The following is an 11151-nucleotide window of genomic DNA, read 5'->3' on the forward strand; positions in this document are numbered from 1 at the left end:
TTTTTAGAATCATTTTTAAGACATCTCAAAGACAGACGGCAAAGCACTGCTAAACTGTATGTCTCCCTTTATCAGAACGAAATCTCAATTTCAGAATAACAGCCAACATTTCAAAACCTAATAATCATGCACTATCTTAAAATTGAGGGGTGAAATGATTCTAACCTCCAAAAGTATGACACTTTTTCATATTTCTGTAATTTTTAATCTTGCAATATAAGTACCCCGTTGCACAGGCGGGAAAAGCGAGGCACAAAAAGGCATATATTTGTAAGACAGGGAAGCCAAGGTCAAAACCACACTGAGAACTCCAGGAACCTGCCACTTTGGGGATATAAAGGATTCAAGGTTTGCATGAAATGTTCTATTTAACTCATGTCCTGTTTGCATCATACCACCTTAGTCTAACCTCCTTCTAACTCTTTAAAGCATGGACCTACCAAATGCCACTTACCCCCGCCTTCTCTGACCAGGTAAAAAAAGGCTAGCCAATGCTTGTGCGTTTCAAAGAAATAACAAAAAACAAAAGAAACACCGATGTTGTAGTATTTTACACAATTAGCAAGGTTCAATTATGAAAATATTCCACAACTGAATTTCAATAACTTTCAAGAAACAGTCCACAAAATTCTCTAAGAATCTGTGGGAAGGTATAGTGCCTGGCAATACTCACTAAAACAGAAATTTACCTATTCTTTGCATTATTGTTGCTGATGCAAAATTAAATGTATATGATCTCAGAAGTGGTAGCCTCAAAGTACTAAACTACGAAATAAAAACTGAAAGGATCATCCAAATTCCTAGATAACACCAAAATATTTATCTAGGATTGTTAAAGAAAGCACTTTGGTACTTTTCTCAGAAATCTCAAAACTTATAAAGGTAAACGTAAGCATGTGGCATTTTACATCATTTCAAGGGAGTAACAGTAAATGGATAGGGTGTTAACCACCACTAAAACTTCTTGACCAACTTTGTATCTTAGAAAATCGTATCTGTCCCTACCAGCTACCATTCCAATTCCACAGGGTATTTTCCAGTGAGACAAGCTGTACAATGACCATTCTTTTCAAAGCATTCCAGACCATTCCCATTCTCTTGAATCATAATATCCTGCTTTTCCACTTTCTGTTTTTTAAACTTTACCCCTTCTTGTACAGATGAAACCAGTCCTCCCACTGACAGATATACAACACTGTTTGCTCCTATAGGGGAAAGAGAGAAAAAGGAAAAGGTCATTACACTTCCTTTGGAAAAGATGATCTGCCTCAAAAGACAACAGTTACAAACAGAAAAACTCAAGCCAGGATAAAAATTCCTCCTTTAGCTTCTTTAAAAGGAGGAGGAGGAGGGAAGGAGTAAGTAATAAAACTCTGGGCCTTTATTATTTTTTAAAACATGAAATTGGAATTCAAGGAAGAATATAATTTAAAATAACAGTAGAAGCTTCAAATCTAGAATGCATTCAGAAAGCTTCAGGAGTAATTTTCTTGATTACAAAATAGACTCTGAAGTCAGGAAAATCTGGGTTCACTTTTAAGCTCAAGGTCACTTACTTTTCCTAAGTCTATTTTTTAATCTATAAGATTAGGGAAACCTTGCCTAACTGTAGAGTAGCCACGATATTATTATAATAATATAGATATGTTCCCGGCAAAGGGTAAATGTTCACAATAAGGTATCAACTGCGTGATATTCAAAATATTTTAACTGGTAAGGCACAGCCACGTTAAAATAAACACCAGCCGTAATCAAGCAGTGTGGAGGTACCAAGGTACACCGGCTAAACATCCGTGTAACATTTAAATAGTTTAATCTCACCTAATTTGAAACGCAAATGTCTTCTCCAGGATAACCTAGATCTCTAAGTCTGCTGACTTCATTATAAAAGATAACCCTTTTCACTTTCTGATTTGTACCCACATCCAAATTATTCCATTAGAATCTGTGGTAAAATTGTTTTTGTTTTTCCTGGGATCTGATCTTTGGAAAGCTTTAACTAAAATGCCTGCTGTTCCCTCTACCTGGAAAGCTTTTCTTCCTTTTCACTGGATCTCACCTTGGCCTAGGTCTCCAATATAGACTTACCATGGGGTCTATACATACCAGGCACTCTCATTATTCGGAAGAGTGTTCAATATCTGCTCAACATGTCATACAACACGTATTTTTAACAAATACTGGACATTGCTTTTTCCTACAAGGGTAAAAACTGACAAGCTTTGGATTTTCTCTGTGAAAAAAAGCTTAGAGAAATTTTAATACCTACCCAGATATTTTGCAAGATGTTCAAATTCAGGTTTATTGGCAATAAGCTCTTCTTTTGTTGGTATGTTTATTCCCATAAAGCATGGATATCTAATTGGTGGTGAAGCTACTCTAATGTGTACCTTGGAAAGAAATCATTTTCACCCATTATCTTAACATTCGTTTTAAGAATAATCATGCAAGGGGCTCCTGGGTGGCCCAGTCAGTAAGCAATCTGACTCTTGATTTGGCTCAGGTCATGATCTCAGCATCACGAGACAGAGCTGCGATTGGAGCCTGCTTGGGATTCTCTCTCCCGCTCTGCCCCTTACCTCCCTCACATGCTCCCAAGCTCTCTCTTGCTTTCTTTAAAAAAAAAAAAAAATTCTGAAGAGTTAATCATAATAACAGTCATAAAAAAGGTAGAAACTCACAACCACAATTACCTTTTAAAAAAAACACCAATCCAACTTATTTACTTTTTAGAGAGAAAGCGTGCATGAGCGGGCAGGGCAAAAGGAGAAGGAAAGAGTCCCGCTGGCACTCTACACTGAGCGCAGAGCCTCAGGCTGGGCTTGATCTCACGATCCCCGGATGGTAACCCTAGTAGAAACCAAGAGTCGGAGTCCCAACTGACTGCGCCTCCCAGGCGTCCCTCATAATCACAATTATCTTTAAAAGCTTTGTAGAAAGACTGCCATTGCTTTCCATGCCACTTCCTCCTAAAACAGACTTTAGTTTTGAATCCATTCAACTATTAGTTATAAATGACATTTCTGTAATTGTAGTTTATTTTTAAAAATCACTTCTATAATTAGAATTACTGAGACAGTGAGTTAGAATAAGCTCTGAGATTTAAAAATATAACCCAATGTGGCAAATTTATTACAACAGGATTTGTTCTGCATCTTCAAAAAGACAAATACTCTAAAAATTTAAAAAGCATTCTATTTTGTGGCTTTAGTTTTGAAACTACATATATGTTTTCCAAGTTGCACATAGTTATTATTAAAACAACTTATTTGAAAAATGACTATTAATTTTATTGAACTATCCATTTTCATTCACTGTACTACACTGCAATTTTTATGCCAGTATCCTATGGTTAATTATCGACACTTTAGGATAATTTTAATATCACTTACCTCTTTTGCGCCAGATTCTTTGAGCAATTTGATTATGGGTGAGATGGTATTGCCTCTTACAATTGAATCATCTATAAGAACAATTCTTTTGCCTTTAAAGTTGTCCGACAATACTCCAAATTTTTTTGCAACACCAAGTTGTCTTAACCTCATGTTTGGTTGAATAAAGGTTCTTCCTACATACCGGTTTTTACACAGCACTTCCACGTATGGAAGCCCACACTGATAGACAAGAAATAAAAGGACATGAGACCCAATAGAGAACTGTAGGTTCCTATTTTCTCTAGGTCATGCTTCCATTATGATATGTATACAAACATTTTTTTAAAATTTTTTATTTATTTGACAGACAGAGATCACAAGCAGGCATAGAGAGAGGGAAGCAGGCTCCCTGCTGAGCAGAGAGCCTGATCTGGGGCTCGATCCCAGGACCCTGGGACCATGACCTGAGCTGAACGCAGAGGCTTTAACCCACTGAGCCACCCAGGTGCCCCATGTACACAAACATTTTAAATTGGTATTCTGAACTCACCATCAACAGATTACAATTTTCCTTCACTATTTAAACTACACAGGAAAAAGGCAAAAAGAAGAATCATTCAAAGTAATATACTCATTATATTTTCCACCAATTCGTGGGAAAACCAATTCATTTGCCAAGAGTTTCAATGCTTTTAAACAAATATTTCTCTGTTTTGGAAGGGAACACTAAGTATGTGAAGACATGACAAAGGATAAATCACTGTCAAAAAAATTCATAGCAATTAAAAATTATCAGTAAGAAATGAATTAAAACCAGTATACAAAGGATATGCTTTCTGAGGAGGCAGATGGTGATTTATCCTTCTTTCAAGGTAATACCAATCTAAAATGTATGCATATTATTTCTTTTAAAAACAAATAACCTAAACTTTTCAGTGTAGTGAATGTTGAGCAGGACACCCCAGGATCGCTATAGTTACATAATCAACCTAGTTATGAAAAATGAAATTAAGCATAGTACTAAAAACATTACATAAAATAAAATTTTAAAAAGTTTTAGAAAAAAAAAAAGTTTTAGAAAAAAGGAGTGCCTGGGTGGCTCAGTCAGTTAAGAGATCAGCCCTTGATCTCAGCTCAGGTCTTGATCTCAGGGTCATGACTTCAAGCCCTGCATGGGGCTCTGCACTTGGCATGGAGCCTACTTAAAATAATTAAATTTTAAAAACCTTAAGCAAAATGAACATAAATGGCTTTATTATCACCCATACTAAACAGGAAACAAATATACCAGGCTACTTCAAGAAATGGGTTTTAATAATAAGTAAATATTACCACTAAATTCTATATATATTCAGGATGGTATCTTTTTTTTTTTTTTTTAAGATTTTATTTATTTATTTGACAGACGGAGATCACAGAGAAGCCGGCAGAGAGAGAGGAGGAAGCAGGCTCCCTGCTGAGCAGAGGGCCCGATGCGGGGCTCAATCCCAGGACCCTGGGACCATGACCTTAGCCGAAGGCAGAGGCTTTAACCCACTGAGCCACCCAGGCACCCCAGGATGTTATCTTTTTAAATGAAGGGGATCATTCTGCAAATCTTTGGGCAGAATCCACTAAAACAGGGCCATTGAATGAAAAGGCTGGAAAGTAACTCTATAAAGGACCCAACATTTTCTTTTTTTTTACACTATATTGGTTTCTCTTTATAAACAAGGATTTCCAATTTCAGAACTACAAAAGCATTTCACTACATGTCCAAAGAACATACCTTTGCTGCATAACCAAGAGCAGCAGGGGTAGCAGATTCCGGAACAGTGCTAACCAAATCTGCATCCACAGGTGCTTCAATTGCCAGCTGCTGACCACAACGATATCTTACTGTGTAAACCATCTGGTCTGGAATGTTCGGGAAAGGAAACGGATTATTTTTTTCTTAACATGGTATTATTTTTCTAAGAAAATTAGCTTGTTAGAATGCTGTACATGGAGTATAAGAAGTAAAGTAAAACATATAAAACAACTAAAGTGGAAACAGTTAAACTGGGGAATTCACTATTCAAAAAAACCTAGCCTTAATACACATCTGAACATCATAATCCTTCCTCCTAAAAAGGAAAACAAAACCAAGAGTCAAATGAAAGAGAAAAATAGGCATCATATGACTTGTAGGTTCAGTCCCATATCCACAACAGAGAGCAGTGTGACTCTGAAGAGCCAGGTAAGCCTTCGAACCAAGAACTGCCAAATTTTGATGAGGTAAATGTGACACTTATATAAAAAGTTAAAGATATTTTATTTACCTTCAAATATACTATCTGGTCTTGCAAAATAAACATATTCAAAGATACAAAAGGCCACTGGGTTTCCTTCAGACCTTGGTATAACAGCAAGAGTTTGGACACTACGTTTGGTTATTTCCACGATTTCTCCAGGCAAGACTTCACGGTAATATCTTGGGAAACAATGTTAAAGAAAGAAGACTTTAAATAAACCAGACCTTAGGACTGATAATAAAATCTATTGTAAAGTATACACCAAGTCCCTGCCCTTATAAAGGAAAAGTGGTTCCATTTAAGAGACGGTTTAAAAATTAAAAAGTAATATTCCTCCAGCAGTAAATCTAATATGTTTATCTTTTACCTCTGAAGTCTAATTTTGAATTTTGAAAAATAAAAGCCCTAAGTTTTACTGAGTTTTAGAAGAACAGAGGCTAAAGAGAACATTTTATTCTGGCTTAAATTTTTTGATTGTAACTATTCATTGAGGAGATTCTTGAGTCTTCCTTTCTAAAAACAGGTCTCATGGTATTGTGAATACAAGATGGCAATTTCAGAATTAGAAGGTATTAGAGGAACACTAAAGTCAGCGTAACTGCTGAATACAATGTACAAAAGAAACTGCATTTATAGATATGTCTTCTTACAGACATCAGAGAGAAAACTTTCATTTAAAAATTTTTTATTGATATGGAAAAAGTGAATATGCTGAGTGAAACAAAACTTACCTTGCACCAATTGATAAAAAGCTACAAGATTCTGAAGATACCACCCATCCTTCTGTTTCTGAAGATTTTTTCTCTGTAAATCACAAGGCAATTTAGTTAATAGATTTAAGAAATTTTACAAGAGGCTACCTACTTCAAGTGAACAGTTAAACACGAAATAGATAAATTTAAAAACTATCCATTTCCACAACTTTTTGGTCCATTTCTACAACTTTAGGAGTACACGAATCTAACTAGAACTTAAATAAAAATTTGAAAAGAAAAAAAATTGATCTTCATTCAACTTGAGCCAAGGATAAAACTAATGATACCAAAATTCTTTCAAAAACCGATTTCAATGTCTCAAACAGACATCTAACAAGTCAAAAAGAAAATCACTGAAATCATAGCACAATCAATGAAAAAGCTGGGCCAAGGCAATTCAGACAAGACAAAACAGGAAATGTCTATTAAATTCTTTAAAAATGGCTCATCCTCAGAAATACTCAAGGAAATGTACTTTAAAACCTATCTTTTCACTTGGTTCCTTCTCACTCTTAGACTTCCAATGCCTAAAGATTTGAGGGTGTGCCAACAGTAGGACGACGACCTGGGAAAACACTATGAAATTTTATTTCTTCTGAAATGCATTACCTTTATCATTTATATCAGATACAGGCATAAGACGTCCAATGCATAGAGGACGATTTCCGTAAGGATCTCTTACTGCATAAATAACATCTCTGTGCATTATAAGCAGGGAGTATGCTGTGGGTGCTTCCTTCATTAGGTTTTTAATCCTGGAATTAAATAATTGAATGAATAATTCCAGTTATAAACACATGTAAGACAGAGCTCTCATTACCAGAGCTATGAGCTTAGTCTAGTTTTACCTTGCTACCCAATCTGGGGTGCCATCTTGTTCCTGAGGAGGTGTATACGCCAGTAACTGGGTAATCATTTCGCTATCAGAACTTGTTGACAAACCAATACCATGCCGCAGAAGCTATTTAGAATGGAGAAAATTGTAATCATTAGAGGGAGAGCTCCACCCGACCCTTCTTCAACCAACAGCCCACAATTACACAAGAGATCAGGCATCATGTGAAATTTCAGTTATGAAAATCCTGCATTCTACTAATGACATGTATACAGTAATGCGGAAGCACTGCTGGAGGCAATGGGAAGTCTCTGAAGCTTTATTTATGTACGTATGTATCTATGTATTGATTAATTGATTGACTGACAGAGAGAGAGAGACAGGCAGGGAGGGAACACAAGCAGGGGGAACAGGAGAGGGAGAAGCGGGCTTTTCATTGAGCAGGGAGCCGGAACCCAGGACTCTGGGATCACGACCTGAGCCGAAGGCAGACGCTTAACGACTGATACACCCAGGTGCCCCAGGAAGTCTCTGAAGGTTTTTAAGCAAGAAAAAAAAAAAAGTGTGCTAGGAGGCATAAAGAATAGCTTTTGAAAACTGAGTTTGAAGGAATGTAGACCCGCCATAAAGGTGGGGGAGAGCAGAGAAGGCACAAGGATTTGGAATTGTGATTCTAACATTTTCAGCCCTCGACAATCCTGGCCAATACGCCACATTCCCTTAAGAGTGGCATACTACAGTGGGGCCTCTCAAGCCAGGTTTGCTGGTTGCAGTGCCAGCGGCTACCCACTCCTCACGGATTATCACTGACAGACGAGAAGAAAGGAATTAACCATACTGAACAATTAAGTGTAGAAGATGTAATAAAAGTTGGTTGGGTGCTTTCATGATGATTGCGAGGTTCTGAGCAAGACTGACCAGGACTAGAATGTCACCATCGACATGTACAGGCTGAGTTTAAACTCATACTCTACAACATTTTCAGTAGGCAGCTAAATGTGTAGAAGTGAAATCCAGCACGTGGGTAAAGGGTTATGTCTACAAAGAATGAGCTAGATACTGTTCAGAATCGAACTTTTGGTGGTTATCTCTAAGCGATGGGCTTTTTTTTTTTTTTTTAAGTAAGTTTTACTTCAATATTGATTTTTTTTTTGGTATGAATTAAAAAGATTTTTCATTTGGGGGCAGAAAAACATTTTATTATCATTATAATACTAGAGCCTAAGAAGAGGGCAGAAGAAAGCTCTGGGAAATAACTAAAGCTAGAATTAAAAATAAAAGGACAATGATTGGTATGGAGGCATGGGTCTAGGTATTTTCCACCCACCAAAATTCACCATCGTTTGACTTCTCTCACTACTTAACCCATGTAAAATGCCTGGTTCTCGAATGCTAAGGAGACAAATGCGTGTGTAGAACCATCCTGTTAATGAATGCCACCTGAGGTTTTATTTGCAATGTGACCAGATCAAGATTATTAGAATAATAATCTTGGTATTATTAATAAAAAAACTTGGTATCCATAAATGAATGGCAAAAATGGATAATTAAGCTATCAGGAATATAAATATACCAAATAACTTTATTTTTTATTATTATTACTGTAAAGATTCTATTTATTTGACAAGAGTGCTGGAGAGAGTGAGAGAAAGCAGAAGCACAGGGAGCACCCAAGGGAGAAGCAGGCTCTCCACTAAAGCAAGGAGACCAAGCAGGACTCGATCCCAGGACCCCAGGATCATGATCTGACCTGAAGGCAGACGCTCAACCAACTGAGCCACCCAGGCGCCCCATACCAAGAAATTTTTTAAAAAGGAAGATGAATTGACGAATAAAGGTATAAGCACAAATTAACACAGAATGCTCCAAATAACATGCTATGAACAAAAACAGAACATAAGGAAACTCTCTTTGCCCTTTCCCCAACCGGTTTCCTATAAGTGTTTCTAAATCACTTTTTCTTATATTTGTTATCTTCAAGTTTATTTATGTTCCATTTTCTTCTTATGCTTTGGACATAAAGACAAAGCTAAAAGGGACAGGAGTCCATAAACCCTAATTTCTGTTTCTAACAACAACAACAACAACCATATATTAACTTTTCCAAATCTCTGTTCTAAAGCAGCACATCAGATCACCTTGGAAGCATATTAAAATGTAAACTGACCACCCTCCCACCCCAGAGTCTGGGGAGATATCTTAGAATCTGCAATTATAACAAGTAGCCCAGGTAATTCAAATACAGTTGTCCTTTGCAGTTAGGTAACAGGTGGCAACAATTAGAAAATATCCTGCACCAAGGTTCCCCAATACTTTCATTTCATGCATTTATCCCAATCATGAAAAAAAGCATTAAAAAAAAACTTACCTTTTTTCTCAATTGAGCAGCATTTACCAATTCGCCATTATGTGCCACAGCTATTTTCCCATGAAGTGTTTCAACAACAAAGGGCTGACAATTTTCTAATTCACAGTTTCCTGTAGTGGCGTATCTTGTGTGTCCAATTCCAAGGTTTGAAATATATAATTTCTTCAAATTGTCTTGAGTAAAGACATGATTTACAAGACCCATTCCCTTGCAAAGTCAAAGTAAAAGCTCATCTTAGACAAAAAAAAAAGTAGACTTGTGGCCCTAGTCAATAAAGACTTATAAGTTTCTGCTCAGGCAATCCCAAATTAGACAATTCACTTCACTTAATACCTCTAGGCTACAAATTCTAATCTTAAATAAGGACTAATCTAATTGTAAGAACAATAAGACATCTCTTTAGAAAAAAATTTGAGGTGAAATTCGCATAACATAAAACTAACCATTTTAAGGGTAAACAATTCAATGGCATTTAATATAGTCACGATGTTGAAGTTTGTGTTTTATGAGATACTTTTCATTAAAACATTGAAGAACAAATGTACTAAACAATAAAATTTGTCAAATACAATACACTAAATCAATTGCATTTTAAAAATTCAAAGCACGTTTAAGTAAATGACCTGCTTCAATGAGTCAGTCTAGCAAACCATCTAGGAAAAGAAACGCTGAAAGAAACGCACTCTCATTTGACAAATGGAAAGGGCTGATCCAGAGTATGACTTCTATATGCAAATCATCTGTTCAAATTTCCTTCCCCCACCAACATACTAGGTATCACCTGGCTATTGTTATTTTTATCATCAACATTTCATTATGTTCAAATATACCTTGTGTGTTTTGAATGTTGGTACTGAATTCCCATCGCTGGTCACAATACCAGCACTCTCCTGACCCCTGTGAATATAAAAAGGCATCAACTGTTAAATATAAATTTACCTCATTGGTAAGCTTCTCTATGAAGCATACTTTTCTCAAGAGCATCCAGGAACTGACGACACATTGCATGCTAGTGCTACTTCCACTCGTGATGATGTGACCAGCCAGCTGCAAGTGATATTGTCTGAGTTCTAACTAACATGCCAGGCACTGTCCTAAGCATTTACATGAATGATCTGATTGACTAGGCTCTCATAACAATCCTTTGAAATAGATACTATGACTATAATTCCCATTTTACAGATAAGGACACTAAAGAAACAGAAGTGAAGTAACTTGCCCAATGTCACACAGAGAGTGGTGGCACAGCCAGGATGAGAATACAGTCTGACTACAGAACTTGTGCTTCTAATCTCTGTACTACGTGACCTCTAAATAAAGTTGAGTACGTAGATGTAAATGGAAATCTCCAAATAAACTAGCAGGTAAAATGCCTAGTGGTGGGTAATACAATCATGAACAAAATTCATTTATTTTTGAGGTTTTTGCTTTGCTTTGCTGCGCTTTCCACTTTTTTCCCAACAAGTATCTATCACTTTAGTTACCACAAAAAAGGCAAATACTGCTTCTAAAAATCCTAAACTGATTGGGTACTTTGCATTTCATT

General features: G+C 36.5%; 1 protein-coding gene across 1 annotated transcript in view; it reads right to left on the reverse strand.

The window, feature by feature from the left end:
* Positions 1 to 719: 719 nt before the first annotated feature.
* Positions 720 to 11151, reverse strand: part of PPAT (phosphoribosyl pyrophosphate amidotransferase) — a 34228-nt gene continuing 23796 nt past the window's right edge. Inside the window, exons 2-11 of the mRNA XM_032334384.1 lie at positions 10436 to 10502; positions 9606 to 9812; positions 7251 to 7363; positions 7012 to 7157; positions 6379 to 6451; positions 5675 to 5826; positions 5143 to 5270; positions 3393 to 3614; positions 2270 to 2390; positions 720 to 1205 (exon numbers count right to left, since the gene is read on the reverse strand). Coding sequence (XP_032190275.1) covers positions 1009 to 1205; positions 2270 to 2390; positions 3393 to 3614; positions 5143 to 5270; positions 5675 to 5826; positions 6379 to 6451; positions 7012 to 7157; positions 7251 to 7363; positions 9606 to 9812; positions 10436 to 10502 — 1426 coding nt within the window. The 3' untranslated portion in view covers positions 720 to 1008. The remainder of the gene's footprint in view (positions 1206 to 2269; positions 2391 to 3392; positions 3615 to 5142; positions 5271 to 5674; positions 5827 to 6378; positions 6452 to 7011; positions 7158 to 7250; positions 7364 to 9605; positions 9813 to 10435; positions 10503 to 11151) is intronic.

This window comes from Mustela erminea, chromosome 2, assembly GCF_009829155.1.
Source record: "Mustela erminea isolate mMusErm1 chromosome 2, mMusErm1.Pri, whole genome shotgun sequence".
NCBI lineage: Eukaryota > Metazoa > Chordata > Mammalia > Carnivora > Mustelidae > Mustela > Mustela erminea.